The sequence below is a fragment of the Cajanus cajan genome, chromosome 4 (assembly GCF_000230855.2).
Source record: "Cajanus cajan strain Asha chromosome 4, NIPB_CcT2T_4, whole genome shotgun sequence".
Taxonomy (NCBI): Eukaryota; Viridiplantae; Streptophyta; class Magnoliopsida; order Fabales; family Fabaceae; genus Cajanus; species Cajanus cajan.
In genome coordinates this window covers 20,244,458-20,262,178 of record NC_138520.1, presented here as the reverse complement: position 1 = coordinate 20,262,178, position 17,721 = coordinate 20,244,458, and the positions used below count along the sequence as shown (strand labels likewise).

The following is a 17,721-nucleotide window of genomic DNA, read 5'->3' as shown; positions in this document are numbered from 1 at the left end:
AGATATGTATAAGAGCAGGGAAAGCCAAAACATGAAGCAAGGATCAAACGAATCAAGCCAAATGTTAGAAGAATCATGAATTGTGCGTCAGAAAACAAATATCAAATGAAAAAGTATCAAGAGCAACTCAAAGTGCAATAGAAGAAAACAGAAACAAGAGCAAAGCTAAGCTCAAGAGTCAACAAAAACCATCAATAGTACAAAGATGAAGAAACATTCTAGACGAAATTAAAGTTATTTATCCTATCCACAAGACTGATCATACAAGATGATAGTGTCAAAGTCTAACTCTTAGACGAAGACTCAAATTTTATACGCAAATGAAGCATGATGAAAAGCGTCTAGAGTCCACTAATCACAACGATGAAAATCATACATCATCTTCATCTATAAGAAAAGTGCACAGAGTTATCAAAGTTATGAAAAGAAAGAAGAAAAAATGAAAGAGCACGAATTCACAAGTCAAAGTTGCATATGTCAGACCAAGTACACCTACTTTTCAGAAAAAGGTAACGCCTCCGCAACTACGATGACGAAAAAAGGAAAAACATACCTAGGTCATGAGTGAAGTCAGAAATGAAAGGGAACAAATTACGCAAAGGACTTCATGTAACACATATTTAGCAAGCAAATAACTTAATGCAAAATCAAATGCATTAAATGAAGAAGATCTGTGAAGCCATGGATGTTCAAGTATCTGCACCAACAGAAAACTCCGCTCCAACAGACACATTCAAATTCAAACAACGGGCAGATTCATCATAAGGATACAAAATATCAAGACCTGAGTAGGAAAAAAAAATAAAAAAAGAAGCATCAAGCAATATATGTGAACAAGCATTAAACCAACTTATATCTCTTCTCGTTCAAACTTGAATATCAGTTTGAAACTAAGATAGTTCATCTTAGTGAGTGTAGAAAATATTCCATCCTCTCTGTGAGAGTTACATACACACTCTAGAAACACATTCCTGTAAAACTAAGGTCAAAAACCTTAGTGAGTGTAGAAACCTTTTTCATCCTCTCTGTGAGAGTTATAAACACACTCAAAACAACATTCGTTTGTAAAGTCTGAATAGGCTAGCAAAAGAATACTTGGGAAACCAGAAGTGGTTTAAGAATACTAGCGTCAGCAAGTGAAGTTGACGAACCAAGAGTGGTTGAGAATACTTGGATAACTAGAAGTGGTTTGAGAATACTAGCATCAGCGAGTGAAGTTGACGAACCAGAAGTGGTTAAGAATACTTATAATCCGTTGTGATTAGTAGAACCCTTCAGTTGAAGGAGACTGGACGTAGCTCAGATTGAGTGAACCAGTATAAAACTCTTTACGTTACTTTTGATTTACAAATGCAGTTTCATTTCTGTCAAAATGTTGCACTAAAAATCCTCTTCTACTACTACTTGTTTTTAAATCATATTTGGGCAAAAATCACATTGGTTTGACTTAAAGAAATATTTTAAAATGGACGATAGTTCTTCAGACACAAAGTTCTTCTCAATAGACCTTACATATTCTTCAAGTAATTAAAAATATTATTTTCAACAAAAAGAAACACCACCTTGAAAATGATTTTAAAAATCCTTCGTATACACACATTCAACCCCCCTTCTGTGTGTTTTCCATCTAACTTCAAATACTCATATGGCAGGAATAACACCAGGATCTCTGCCACACACTTTATTCTCCCAATGAAGATTCATGGAGAGGCATCACAATACTAACCTGGTAGGGCATCCCCAACATCCTACTATTCCCAGACTAAAATAGGGGCATTTCAAGCATTCCTTGCACGTCAACCTCAAGATTTACAAACACCAATTCAAGGATCATCGTCGAGTATCCATCAAAGGTTAGGACGTCGACCTTCACAAAAGGTGTCAACATCTACTCATCTTGATTTGAAGACACTATCGAGTTCCTCAAATTAGTAAGCAACATCGAGGGCACCATCGAGTACCTCAAGTCAAAACTAAGGATCATCGCCGAGTATCCGCCATAGGTTGGCTAAAGCCTTAATGTTAGTCCAGCCTAAAGAGGTTGATTTCAAAATATACTCCCAAACATCGAGGGCACCGTCGGGTACCTCAAGTCGAAACTAAGGATCACCGTCGAGTATTCGCCATAGGCTACTTGAAGCCTTAATATCAGTCCAGCCTGGAGAGGCTGAGCTCAAAATATACTTCCAGACATCGAGGGCACCACCGAGTACCTCAAGTCAAAATTATGGATCACCACCGAGTATCTGCCATAGGCCGACTGAAGTTTTAATATCAGTCCAGCCTAGAGAGGTTGACCATAGAATATACTTCCAGACATTGAGGGCACCGTCAAGTACCTCAAGTCAAAACTAAGGATCACCGTTGAGTATCCACCATAGGCTAGCTGAAGCCTTAATGTCTGTCTAGCCTAGAGAGGCTGAGTTTAGAATATACTCCCAAACATCGAGGGCACCGTCAAGTACCTCAAGTCAAAACTAAGGATCACCGCTAAGTATCCGCCATAGGCTGGTTGAATCCTTAAATATTAGTCTAGCCTAGAGAGGCTGAGCTTAGAATATACTCCTTCTTCAGCAAGCAACGAATAAAGTCACACTGTCACAAAATAAGTAGAAGGAGCGTAGTGTCTCTATGCCAAACCGGACGCCTAGATGGTACAGTTTGCCACCCTTGTCACCCAATGGAGCACACAATTCAACATTTAGCTACTCTAAAGGAATAGGGACACATGCAAACCTGTCTATCCAAAAGAAGCAACTTGGAAGCATCTACACAAAGAGACAAAGAGAAAACTCAGACGAAATGTCTAATATAAACAAAGAAAGAGGGGCATCTATAGACACCTGATTTCATCCGGGACATATAAACAAAGAAGCAGACTTCTAGCATGGAGAAAAGAAGCTCACAAAGGCTCGAAAGCAGCACCAGAACAAGTCAATATGACATCCAAAGATCCGAAGAACCAAGTGCCAGAATTAGTAGCCTGGAACAGGCCATTCCAAGCTTAGGAAAAAGGCTTGTAAACCTAGGTCAGAATTCCCCATTTTGACCTAGTCTATTATGGGCAAATAATAGGCTCGTACACAATGCCAAGGGCCATAAATTTAGTCTCTAAGAGTCCCTAAAGGGTTGACACACTTCTCTTCTTCTCCTCCTTGTAATTCTTGAGTTTTGTGAGGTAATTTTAGTGTGAACGACTGCCAAAAAGTGCCTAGTTTCTACCATTGAAGATCCAATAAAGCTCGATTAAGAGGAATTTCATAAAAATCCTTCCTTTAATCTATCAATTGTGGATAATGTTAAAAGTTGTACGTGTTGTTAAGTTGTATGTTGATGAATGTAGAAGTTATATGTTGTAAAGTAGAAAGTTGTAAGCATCCATTTAAAATGCATGGTTTCAAGGCAATGTTGAAATCATAGGAGAATAAGTTGTTTTCACATTTTAAATATCAAAAGTTGTGGTGCTCCAATAAGCCTAATGATGAAAAACCTTAAGAGAGAAATTTTCTTCCTAGAAGGATTTTTTTTTGTTGAAAGTTTTCTCCTCTAGATTCTTAAGTTCAAAATAATACCAGGACAAGGTTGAACCATACTTGTCATAAATAGTCAATGAGTAAGTCATAAAGTCGTGGGCCAAAATCCCTAACCGAGTGCTGAAAAGGAGCACGGTATTTAAAGGGTTAAGGGCAAACTAATTCGCTTTAGGGCTTGGTTGATGCATACCAATGTCGTGGTATACTCACACCTAAGTTGTACTATTCCTAGCATTAAAATTGGACCTTCCTACTTTAAATGGAAAGATTTGAGACAAGAAAAGTTGTTAACCTATATTAAAATGCCAAACATGTGAATATTTAACTTGGTCCAAATGGGTTTGATGTTGTATAGTTCGATATGATTAAACCATTTAAACTGCTCACATGTTGTAGGATATCTCCAAAGTTAAAATGTGTGACGAAGTATAATTTTATAAGTTGCATCAATTGTCCAATCGTAGAGTTGTGAAGTTGTGAAATTTGAGAGTTGTTCAGTTATGCTGAAAGTTATATATTGTATATGATGAAAAATATTTAACTTGAAAGGTGTTGATGATGTTGTAAAGTTAATTAAAGTTGATGCATTAATCTATTTTTAAAGTTGAATGTTGACTTATGAGGATATTATTTATGAAGTTGAAATTCTTAGCTTTCAATTTTTTTTGTTATATGATGTTTTCTTATATACAAGCTTACCTTTATGTTTCATGCGTTGGATTGCAATGATTATACTTAGTATGCGAGTGAGTCAATAATAGGTTGGAGGGAAGGCCTAAAGGTAGTAAAGGCTTTATTTTAGGTGGCTTTTTGTTTATAGTTGCATTAATGCAACTGTGTAGATGTTTTAGACAGACACTAGGATTTTATGCTTTTGTTTTGGATGTAGTACATATTTGTATATACAAGCACATTGTAACCCAACAAGGAGAATTTATGTTTTAATTCATTGACTAGGGAACTATTTATATATGTTCTCCCTCTCCTTATATATATATATATATATATATATATATATATATATATATATATATATATATATATATATGAGGGGGATTATTGGAATGGTGTGTAGTATTTCAAGATTAGACGATGGGTTAATTCCATATAGACTTAGACGACGAATACTAGTGTCGTGGTAGGCTGATACCCAAATTGTTCTATTCCTAACAACATTACTATATTTTCTTAATTTAAGTGTTGAAATCTGAGAAACCATTTAAGTATTAATAAAGGCTATAAGCCAAACTTGTGTTGAATGATTTAGAGAAGAATTTTTTTTTTGTATTAATAGTTTCATAGGGTCAAGCCACTTTAATTGCTTACTTATGATTTTGGAGATCTCTTAAGTTGAAATGTGTGATGGTGTACAGAGATTTTGAGTTGTTTATTAAGATGTTGAGTTGTATATTGTGTTGTGTAAATTATTCATGATGTTGCTAAGTTTTCTTGTTTTGTTTTATATATATGTGTGTGTGTGTATGAAGTTATTGATTTATAAAGTTGTGTTCTGAGTGGTGTATATGAGTTGATAAAATGTATTTCTAGTGTTTGTTTAAGTTGATGTTATTGTAATTCTTATGTTTAAAGTTGTTTTAATGATGAAAATTGATTATGGTGTTGGATTGTGATGATCATACTTCGTGTGAAAGTAGGTTAGGATTAGGTGGAGGGAGAGCCTGTAGATGAAGTTGTGAAGTTGTTATGATACAACTTATTTATTGAATTCTTCATCGACACCTAGAACTTGTTTTCAGTTTCTTTTATTATAGATATTTTAAACTTGTAGCATTACACGTAAGACTAGTCTACAAGTACATGATTATCTCAAATTACCACACAATCCATACGTATCTAACAATATTATTCTCAACTAGGGTGAGATCCAATAGTGCCTCAACAAGGATCCAACATCTTGAATGTAACGACCCAACAAGTCACCACACTTAGAACACATCAACAATAAAATTGTGTAGCAAAACAATAACATTAACTTGCCTTAGGTTGTCATGCAAACTCTTCTTGGATATTCATAAAGCATTTGTATATATTAGTGCAGGAATTTGTAGATGAGGATCAGTTGGATGCTGATACTAGAGAAGAAACTTACGCCTTAGCTTTTGTTCAAGTTTTGGGTCCCTTAATCTAATAGGATGTGACATTAGGCTTGGGGTTTTATTTCAGTTATAATTGGATTTTTTTTATACATCATTTACATATCAATTATCTTTGGCTTATAAAACATTTGTATGGCCCTTGTAATGCCAAAATTTTACTTTCTAATTTCATGTTTATTTTTTTAAATGTTAAGCATTCTTTTAGATTGAAAAATGTGTATCATTTATTTCCTTTGAGAAGTTTTGGAAAATATTGCATCATTTTCATTTAATTTTGCATGCATAAAATAATAGATGCATGAAGGAGTAATGAGTATCACCTTTAGTAGTATTAGAGTGAAGTTAATTCTGTTGACAAATGTGTTATGTGTTTTTCATGTTTTCCTTTGTGTACTCTAAACTTGTTTAATCTAGTGATGTGTTTGCTTACTTTGTTCTTTTGTTGTAATTTTACCTTCTTTTTTTTTACTATGCAATCTCAACAAATTAAGTAAATGTTTGGTAGGAATGGTAACAACATAGTTAATTCTCTATGAGCATTAGCACAAGTTACGAGGAATCACAATGTTGTTGGTGTTAGAGGAATGTTGTTGGTGTTTGAGGAACTTTTGAGTACAATAGGTTGGATTGGTTCCAAAAGAACAATCCACATTACCTTCAAGGGTGGTTGTAATCTAGTTGGAGCTCAAAACTAGTTGAGGGAAATTGAGAAGATTTTTCATGTAATGGCATGCCCTAATGAACATAAAATAGCCCTTGGTACATACATGCTAGCTAAGGAAGCCAATATTGGTGGGAGAATATCCACCAATGATTAGTTATTGAAGTTAGAGCAATAACATAGAAATTCTTCAAAGATATTTTTTTAGAGAAGTACTTTCCTTAGGACATTTGCAAATGTAAATAGATGGAGTTTTTGGAACTTAAACAAAGGAACATGTCTGTCGCTAAATATGTTGCTGAGTTTGAACAATTTTTATGGTATTTTCCTCACTAAAACCATGAAATGGAGGAACATACAAAGTGTGTGAAGTTTATTATGGCTTGCAACGAAATAATCAAGCGAATTGTTAATTAATTGGAGATTCACTAGTTTCCTAGAATGGTGAACCGTTGTCAAAACTTTGACAAGGACAATTGAGCGAGGCCAACACATTACAAAAATGTTGGCCCAATGAGGGAGAAGAGGTTTGGTTGATAGTGTGACATAATCTACCCCTTAAGTATTTATATATATGATTAAATTTAATTTTAAAAATAATAAGTAAAACGATTGAATTTTTCAAATGCTTTGTAATGCTAAAAGGTACACATTCAATACTTAAATGAAAATTAACATATAAATGATCGAAACTTAAAAAATATGTAAAAAGATTTTGGCACTTCATGATAAGTTTAAAGACCAAATTGAAAAACAAATTCAAAAGTATATTGAATAAAACAACAAAGGGAGAAAGAAAGTTGTATTTGAGGAAGGAGACTTAGTTTGGATTCACTTAAAGATAGATTTCCTAGACAAAGGAAGTCCAAACCAAGTCCAAGAGGAGATGGTCCATTCCAAATCCTCCAAAGGATCAATGATAATGCATATAGGTTAGATTTATCGTTTGATTATGGTGTTAACAACACATTTAATGTTTGTAATCTTGTACCTTTTCCAATTGATGTTGACATTGATGGTGAAAAGTTAGATTTGAGGACAGATCCTTCTTAAGAAGGAGGGTATGATGGAGGACCATCCACAAAAGGCTTACACTTGAAGACCATTGGAGAAACTTGAAGGATAAGCTACAACAATCTAGTTCCTCCTAAGGTTTCAATCACACGTACACACATATACACACATCTATAACTGCTGTATAGTAGTTGAAATGTATCAAGTATAGTGACTTTCCAAGTCATTACAAAATATGCGTGAGAGTTTTTCAATTTTTAATTTACTTGATAAAAATTGTTTACTCTATTATCATTAAAATTAGATTTTAAAAGAAAACTATAAATCTAACAAAAGAATTTTCAAAACTAACAATTAAAAAAATATTAAAAACAATTTTATGTGAAGAAAATTATTACATTGCATAAAGATACAAGTGGCAAATTCAATATTTTACCATTAATTTTTTATCTTCTAAATATTAAGTTGCCATAACCATTTTTCTTAAGGCGATATCAAGGGGTATAGATACAATGTCACGAAGAAGGACAACTCATGTGATGACATCATGCAAATGGGCCAAATCCAAAAGAAATAAAGAGGAGTGAGCTAGGCTTAAAGGAAGAAGATTAAAGCTCTTATATATTGAGCTTTCAGTCACTTTTAGTAACTTATTTTCTCTTTTTTGTAAAGATTTTTCCTTGTACATATTTTCTTATTTTTGACCTTGTATTTTTTGGTCAAATAGTATAGGAATTTATGTCCTTATAAATTTTCTTTTCAGAAGTGTAGATAATATTTTAGGGGGTGTAACTAAAAAAATGAGATATAAGCTTATTGAACTTGAATGGCCCATGAGGGCATCTCTTGGACGTATGGTCCATGTGCTTGGATGTCCACTTAGCGGACATGGTGTCTCAATGTCATTCAAGTCTCCAACATGTCACATATGTCACACCTATTCACACTTTTAGCACATTGCCATGTGGTAAGTCCCCATTGGCACTTCGAGAGCTAAGATGATGACACGAGTCACACTTTTTGCACCTTGCCATGTAGCATGCTTCTATTGGCTCTTCTAGATCTAGATAGTGACATTTTTAGGAGAGAAATTCAAATTTCAAATTGTAACTAGAGTTAGTAATCTTGATTACATGTTAACCTAACCTAGGTTACATGTAACTATGGTTAGCTTAACTTACACCACAAGCTACCAAACTCTTTCTCTCTCTCTCTCTCTATATATATATATATATATATATCCTCTTCTTCCTTTGTACATGCCATTTTTTTAGATATATTAGAATTGATTTGTTCAAATTTCTCTCTTTAAAAATATAATTTTATCCTTAGAGAACCTTTCTCCTCAAGAACTTTTATCAAGGAATTCCTCCTTGTGGTAAGTTCCTCATTTCTTACTTGCCTTGTCTTTCCACCATTTTCATTGATTTTAATGAAGAGAAACATCTATGTATATCTCATGTTAGGTTTCTATATCGATTTCTTTATTACATACAAACAGGGAATGTAAAACATTTAAGTTTATCGGAAATGTGAAAAAATATTGATAATTTATTTTTTGTATTATAAGTTTATTTAAGTATGTTGTTAATAATGTAATACATATTATTTTTATTATATTATATAGATAAATAGGTCAACCAATAAGACCTAATAGGGTTTTATTAGCTTAAGTCCAACTTTTTGAAATAAATGGACTTTTTTAAAAGCCTAAATCTGACCATTATATTAAATAGGTTAGACCATAGATCTTTTTTATGACCTAACTTATTCTCATCCCTAGTAACAAGTGGGCAAGCTTAGTGTTAGTAATTTTGTTGTAGCCCAAACTCAAGCCCACCAAACCTTGAATAACATGTTTCAACCCTTACTTTTTATGTGTGGAACTCGTCAAGGCCATGGTTGTATGTGTAGGACATGCCTATTGGAACCTGACCTAAAAAAGATGGCTTACTTGACTTTCATTTAAAATTCCATCAATGTTGGAATTCTTGATAATTGGACTAAACCACCATCAATGGTATTTAAGAAAGGTTCTTGGAGTTGTCACCGATATTTTACTTAAAAAATCAGAAAAAGAAAGGTTTTCGTAAACAGAGTTGAGTACGGGGGTCGATTACGTGTGGGAAAGGTGTTAGGCACCCCACAACGCCTAGAATTAGTACCCTATGACAAATTCATCAATAAAACAAAGCAGTGATTAACATTATTACCCCATAAATTATGCACGTACTGTAACTAGCTATCTACATTATGGTCTAATCTAACGAAAGCAATAGATAAAAGCAATAAAGAAGAGAGGGAGATTTTGGAACCTCCGAAGCAAGTTTTATAAAAGAGAAGAAGAGAAGACTGAATGAGCTTTTTGGCTTCCTCCTTGCTTTACAAAATGCCTCATAGACGCTCAAAAGATGCTAGAAAGAGTTAAAGAGAGTAAAGGACTCAAATTTTCAAAATTTGAGAGTGTGTGTCTAATACAAGTGAATTAATGCTTGAATAGGGCTCAAGGGCGCAGAACAACCGTTCTCCCTTTGGAACGGTCATTCTCAGCCCAATTTTACAGTGTAAAAACCCATTTAGAATGGCCATACTCCTTATGAGAACGATCATTTTGGTGCTTCATGGAAACAACCATTTTCATGACCAAAACGGTTGTTCTCAGCCTTTTAGGCTTGATTCCATGCTTCTAGGCTTGATTCTTGATTGTTTGACCCTTGGAATGTCTCCTGGAGGCCTCCTAATCCTTCTTCAAGTGTTCCAAAGTCTTCAAGGTCCTTTGAGGGTCACTTCTCTTACTGTAGAAGCTTCCCGTCTTTGGATTCTCATCCCGGATAGAAACTAGTGTCTACAGCTTCCCATCTTTACTTGTACTTCGGATATCAAAGACTCTGTGCTTTCTATTCCAAAGGCAAGTAAAGACATAAATATGTATTTGTTCAAGTCTTCAAATCTTTGACGCATGCAAATCCTCTAAAGGTTGAGTGTTCTATACATCCATCTCCACGCAAGATATGGATATTGTTGCTCAGCAAGATCTGTTGATGTGTTATAGCTTGAGCAATTTGAGTTCATCTTTATCGAGCTTCTCCAAGCTCACTAGGGATGTCCGTGTTTAGTTCTAACCCTAAAATTGATGATTCAATCGGGTTTCATATTGATTTATGAATGTATTTGTCATATTTTTTGGTAAAATTGATGATCTAGATGATAATTGAATTCATTGGGATGTGCTCTGTAAGTTAGGGTTCTTGTAGATTGATGAACACCCTTAATTATATGAATTAATGAATAATTAAGAGATTTTACTTATGGATGTACCTTATTATTTTTGTAATATCTTTTTGGGTGATTAACCAAATCAAGTTTTGTTTGTTGGGTTAGAAAATAGACACTTGGGGCTATAATTTAGACTATAGAATCGTGTAAAAATGTTAAAACTTGACTGAGTTATGCAAGTTATAAGTTCAGTCTCAATTATAGTGCACGAAATATTGTTTTGTGTTGTAAGCCATACGAGGTGACATTAACGACATTTTTAGGCTTCGTGTTCTTCACAAAAGTTGTAGCCTTGTGTGTTATATTTTCAATGGCGTTGAAATCACGCAAAAAGGATGTGTATAACTCAAGTTATGATCAAAATAGTGAGTAGAGGTCAAGCTGTCAGGATTTACAGTGCCCGACGCGGATATTCTATTTCACTTTACGATTTTGACGTTTTGGGATCCCTTTTTAGCATGTTTGTGATAGTTTATGATTTATTAGTGATGCTTTTATAATACTTATGACATGATTGAATGAGTTTGATGTGGGATTGTGAAATATGATATTATATTGATGGATTTTGATGACAATTGTGAATCGTATGATGTCTAGTAATGACTATTGTATGAATAGATATAAATGATGTGTATTTGACTAAGTATATTTGAGTATAAATGGTTTTTATTTGGATGAGTGATACATAAATGTGGTTAAATGTGAATGATCAGTAATTGAATGTGTGATGCATCAGTACGAGTGTGTGCATGACATGGTGTTGGATGTGTGATGCATTGGCACAAGCATATGTGTGACATGGTGCTGGATGTGTGACATGGTGCATACTTAAACTGTGATGTGGTAATGGAAATTCAACGAACTTAGAATTAATAATATGAAGTATGATTGACCGAGGTTTAATTCTGTATATTTATTTAATTGAGGGTGTATTGGTTGAATTTTTCTATTGTGATTTGTATATGCATGTCTTCTTTTCTCATTGTATATTTTGTGATTATTTTTAGGTGAGGAAGATCTGGATGTGAGTGACACTCAATGTTCCGACAGTTGAGTCGAGGGGTTGCTCTGATAGTGTGACATCAGGGCGAGGGATTTTATTTGATAATTTTTATTGTATTTGGGCTTCAAGCTCTTTTATTTAAGTACAATTGCAAACTGTTATTTTCAAATTTTGATTTTTTGATTAAACAATTATTTGGAGCTTTCATTTGTGAACCATTTTACCCAGAATTTTGATAATTTATTCTTCATTTTATTACTATATGTGTTGGGGTGGAATGGGTATCACATGTGTCACTTCGTTTGTTTTATTACAACATTTCGTTTGATCAAGTTTCAACGTTTCGTCTAGTTACTACATCACTGCAAAAGCGCGAGTTTTTGATATACACTATTCAACCCCCCCTTTTTAGTGAATATCTTTTTCTCCAACAATAACGAGCTTTTAATCTTTGCCACTAGTGCAAAGATGAATGCACTTTGCGGCAACCTTACATGATAATTCTGGTCGGCTACTAAATAATCCAATTCAACTTGAATGTTTCTCAAATTGTTAGCCATAACAACTTGAATCTCATAAACGATTCCCCAAAGCTCAGCTTGAACAACACTACAAGGCCTCTAATTATATGTATAGGCTAGTATGGACCTACTATTATGGTCCCTAAATACTCCACAAGTTGCTTGAAATGGGTTGTTAGAAAGAGCTCCATCGCAATTTAGTTTGACAATCTATGAATCACATGTCTCCCATTAAGTATATTGCCTTACATGATCTAGATAGGTATTGGTATTCATAATATTCTCCATACATCATGCATCAAGATATTCCATCATATATTGATATTATTATTATTATTATTATTATTATTATTATTATTATTATTATTATTATTATTATTATTATTATTATTGTGAGAAAATATCTTAAAGTCAAAAAGACTCAAATGACATGGTTGACTTGGTCAAATGGCACAATTGCATAAGATGTCACAAATGTATATAGCAATCAAGGGCATATCCGTCAAGAAAATATGTTAAATGTGTAAAAAAATAATGAGAAAAGATTATCTCTATTTATTTTTCTCTTTATTTCTTTCATTATTATACTTTTAGAGAAATTACTGACACGGATAATACATACATTGTAGAGAGTAAGGGTGTTCATAAATCAATCTAATCGAATTAAAAATGGTTAAATTCTCTTTTCCTTGTCAAGCATGTCCTTTAGAGTGCTAACCACTCAGATTCACTACTCCACATTGTTGTCCACCATAACAATCATGTCTCTTTACTATGATTCATTTGTAACACATTCTCACCATCAGATTCTCTTTTGTCAATGACTGATCTCTGTTGAAGAATTTGATTGTCCACCTTTAATAGAGTATTCCCTCCCAAGCATGTTTTGTCCATTCATAATACTTAGATATAAGACTTTGATGAAGGAAATCAATTTCAATTTGGACCAACAATTTGTTTACATAGAGAAAATATTACAAGTACTTACAATATAAAATATTCCTTCTATTATTAATCAATCACAAAATAATAAACATGTTTGTTTAAAATTAAATAAAAGTTTTTATAAAAATAAGTGATTTAATAAAAATCAATTTTGCGAAATTAGATTTGCTTCTTAAAGAAAGCAAATAAATTACTTGTATTTATAACTAAAATTAATGTAAATAAACACATTAAAAAAGTATAAAAAAAACATTTATTTTATTAAAAAATTATTTTTAGGAGAAAAATTTAAACCATCATACCTAATAAGGATAATAAATAGATTGACTTCACAATAATCACATTAAAAATTATATCTACTATGATTTTCTGATAAATCGATGTTATAAATTGCTTTGCATTGTGCATATAAATTAAATTCATTTATATTTTTAGTAATTGAATACTTTTTTTATTAATTTTAATTCCTAATATTTTACTAACTTTTAATTTAGTCTTAAAAAAAAATTCCATTGACATTTTGATCCCTGACATTAAAAGCTTTTATTCGTAATTTGTTTTTAAAGATTAAAACCAAATAAAATTTATTTAAAAACTAAAAACAAAAATCGACAAAAAATCATAAATTAAAAACATATCTAATTCCATATTTTTTTATTCATAAAAATTACAAATTTCCAACAGAATCTAGCTTCCTGCGGATATTATTCCAAATCTCACAGTACTATTCAACACGTTAACTTATTAGTGATTGATATTTAATTTTTAATAAATTGTTTGAACTCAAAATAATATTTTAACAGTGAATTGACAGTAATGTAATATTTAATTTGAATTTAGAGTAAGAAAATAATTAATTGGGGAAGGCGTGCGTGTAGTTAAACGAAATCCCTCCTAATAGTTCTATAAGAAGAGAGAGCGAGAGAAAGAGAAGAGTGTCTCTGGCGAAAGAGCGAAAAAACCACACCAAACGGCTATAATTGTCGTTACAATAGAGAGACTCTAAAAGATCGTGCCTTTACTGGGTTTTTCCCCTTTCCTGCAATTTGGTCTCAAAGGGGTTGATCTAGTTTCGATATTTTCTTAGTGGCAAAAGAGTACTACTCATAACACTAAAACACATAAAACAGACACGAACTGTTTTGTTTTCGAGGGTTGTTCTCCTTCGCCATGTCTGAGGGCTATTATAATTCCAAGAAGACTGATGATATCTGCGATGATGTTTGTGGGCAGGTACTGTTTTTTTTTTTTTTTTTTGCTTTGTTTTTTTTCGATTGGGATTTTGTTTAATTCTACTCTACACTACCCTTTTTCCTTTTTGGAATTTTTGGGGTATGGTTTTTATGGGTTTCTTCTGTTGGGTTTTGGTGGCAATGCAAAATGGGAACTTTAAGTTTAACGAGTTTTTTTTTTTCATTTTTTTTTTCTCTGTATAGTTTGTTTTGAATTTTGTTTTTTTTGTGTCAAGTTTAATTGTCTTCGCCGTTCAATTTTAGTTTTTTAATCGTTTTTCAGTGCTTCCATGGGAGTTTTCTGAAATGGAGTTTTTGGATGGATGGAAGTAATACTCCTGCTTAATTTGTTAGTAGTGAGTTTGTGTTGGAGATTAGAGATGTTCCGGTATGATTATTTTGTGATTTTTTTTTGGAATTTATGATTCATGGGTCTATGATTTGATTGATAGGCCATTGTTTCACTCCTTTTGAATTCATAATTTTTCTCTTTTCTTATGGTTTTGAACCTCAGAAGGGGTTTCTGAATTCAATCTTGAATGTGTGGTTCTTTCACCCTTTGGGTCTCTTTCTGAACCTTCTACATGAATGATGGTAGTTTTGAATCTTATGTGTATCAACCATTGTGAGTCCCGTTTTCTATGTGAAGATTGTGAAAATAATGACAGGGTGTTTAATGTACTTTTTCTTCTGATTTACATGTTTATAGAGTCAATGTGTAACTTTATGCCCCTGTGTGCAGTCAACTATGCTACGTTTATGATGAAAAGTTAACCTAGTAACTTAATTTAATTTTTTTTATTAATTTTCTATGCAGGATGGAACTCCTGCAGCGCTGAGCATGTCAAGACTCAAATGTATCCTAAGGGGATTGGACTTCAAGGTTTGCATATTTCTGCTTGTGGTTGTCCCTGTTGGAATCTTTGGTCTCTATTTGCACGGCCAAAAAATCTCCTACTTTCTAAGACCACTGTGGGAGTCTCCTCCAAAGCCTTTCCACGAAATCCCTCACTATTATCACGAGAACATGTCGATGGAGTCTCTCTGCAAGCTTCATGGGTGGGGGATTCGCCAGTCACCGAGACGAGTCTTTGATGCTGTCTTGTTCAACAATGAAGTTGACATGCTCACTATCCGCTGGAAAGAGATGTATCCTTATGTGACACAGTATGTACTCCTTGAATCAAACTCGACATTCACAGGATTTGTCAAGCCGTTGCTGTTTGCGAGCAATAGGGACAAGTTCAAGTTTGTTCAATCACGGCTTACATATGGGATGATTGGAGGGAGATTCAAGAAAAATGAAAATCCCTTCATTGAGGAGGCCTATCAAAGAGTTGCCCTGGATCAGCTTCTAACTATAGCAGGCATAGAAGACGACGATCTCTTGATAATGTCTGATGTTGATGAGATTCCCAGCGCACACACGATTAATCTCTTGCGGTGGTGTGATGACATCCCTCCAGTTCTTCATCTTCAGCTGAGGAACTACTTGTACTCTTTCGAATTCTTTCTGGACAACAAGAGTTGGAGAGCTTCAATCCATAGATACAAGACTGGCAAGACTCGGTATGCGCACTATAGACAGGCTGATGTGCTGCTGTCTGATGCTGGCTGGCATTGTAGCTTCTGTTTCCGCCATATCAGTGAGTTCATATTTAAGATGAAAGCTTACAGCCACAACGATCGTGTCCGGTTCCCTCACTACTTGAACCCTAACAGGATTCAGGATGTTATATGTAAGGGTTCTGACTTATTTGACATGATTCCTGAAGAGTATACATTCAAGGAGATCATTGGGAAATTGGGACCTATTCCTCATTCTTACTCAGCAGTACATCTTCCAGCATATTTGTTAAATAATGCAGAGAAGTACAGGTTTTTGTTGCCTGGTAACTGTAGAAGAGAAAGTGGCTGACTTTGAATGTAGGTGATTAACTTTAATGATGGAAATTGAAGGAAAGTGTATTACACCAAAAAGGGGCTCTATTGAATGATTTATAGCTATATATGTATGTAGGTCATTCTTTAGAAGGGTATCCAGAGAAACCTGATGGGGTTTTGAATTTTGACATGAACCTGTGTATATCCAATTTCAAATACTCTGGGGTTTTTAGCCCTGTGATGGGGGGAGGCATGTGAGATTCTCAAGTGAGGAGCTTGTGAGGGAAATAGTCTTTTATGAATACCTTTGGGCAAGCTTTTGTACCTTCACTTTGGGTATGAATAGCTCCAATTGGATTTCTTGTTGGACTAAGTTATACACATATCATCTTTATATTAATTGCTTCTAGATCCCCATTCTGATCAGTGTTAAATTTAAATTCCCTTTTTTCTCAGCTATTTAATTTTACTGCTGTATTTCATTTTTTTTCTTCTGTTTATCTACAACTCAAGTTTCCTATAAGTAATCTAGTTTTATAATATGAAGTAATGCTGGACACTACCATGCCCAGTCTGAAGAATTTGGAAATTTTCATCTTGTCAAGTGAATATGATACTGTCATATTCAATGGAAAGATACAATTTTTATCGATGAGGATTAATCATGTTTAGTTGTATGATCCTTTAATTAAATTTCATAAAAGCTGTCTCTTTCTGTTTAATATGAGTGTATCATGTTATTCAACAATGCAAAATTTTAGTTTGAAGCATTTTTTTTCCTTAGAATTCGGCCATGATACTAGTGCGCGGTTAGAGAAATGCAAGAGGTCATTTTAAATCCTTTTTGGAGTCCCAAAAGACGGGAATTTAATCTTCCAGAGTGTAGTGAGGTGCTAAAGCGATAATTTTTTGACATACATGAATCACAAGATAAAACTTAAGACCGAGTACTTGTAGTGTCCAGGCTCTGACTAGAACTAGCAAATGGTCGTTACTTTTTGACCTTAATGAATTGAATTTGTAGCGAGTAAAATAAGTAATGTTCATTAAATGAATATTGAAATTTAATAGATTAGTAATTTGTTATGCCTATACATATATTAATCATTCATGCTCAAAAAAAATATTAATCATTAAGTTTTTTTTCATTAATAAATGAGATTATTTACTTTTATCCTTCAAAGAAAGTAGTTTGCTTTATTTTATTTTACACCAGTATTGTACATGAAAGGGAAGAAAGCCACCTCCAAAGACCCCATTCGACCAAAACAAACCCCAGGGATACTCGACACCTCAAAAACAGGACCATATGCCACTTAAAGGAAAACTAAACTATACACGACCACGTTAAACCAACATTAAGGTTAAATTAGGACTTAGAAACCCTAATTACCCATTCCCCAAGGAAAAAGGCTCATCAGGCTCAAATACATCACTTTAGATACATCTTGATGGGACAGAAAAAGGTAGGATGGTTATTTAACATTATAAAATTTATTGCTCTGTACCGAATACTTACTTGAGCATCGAAGTGC

General features: G+C 33.6%; 1 protein-coding gene across 1 annotated transcript; it reads left to right on the top strand.

Moving 5' to 3' along the window:
• Window positions 1-13,966: 13,966 nt before the first annotated feature.
• Window positions 13,967-16,586, top strand: LOC109788914 (uncharacterized). Its single transcript, XM_020347780.3, has 2 exons — window positions 13,967-14,303; window positions 15,120-16,586. The coding sequence occupies exons 1-2, from the start codon at window positions 14,241-14,243 to the stop codon at window positions 16,218-16,220; spliced, it is 1,164 nt and encodes a 387-aa protein (XP_020203369.1). The 5' UTR covers window positions 13,967-14,240; the 3' UTR covers window positions 16,221-16,586.
• The last annotated feature ends 1,135 nt before the right edge of the window (window positions 16,587-17,721 follow it).

What these genes read in the sequence shown, in the direction of transcription:
- LOC109788914 (XM_020347780.3), top strand. Translation starts at nt 14,241, where the DNA reads ATGTCTGAGGGCTATTATAATTCCAAGAAGACTGATGATATCTGCGAT. An exon ending in GCGATGATGTTTGTGGGCAG is followed by an intron (nt 14,304 to 15,119) that starts GTACTGTTTTTT and finishes TTTTCTATGCAG; the next exon opens with GATGGAACTCCTGCAGCGCT.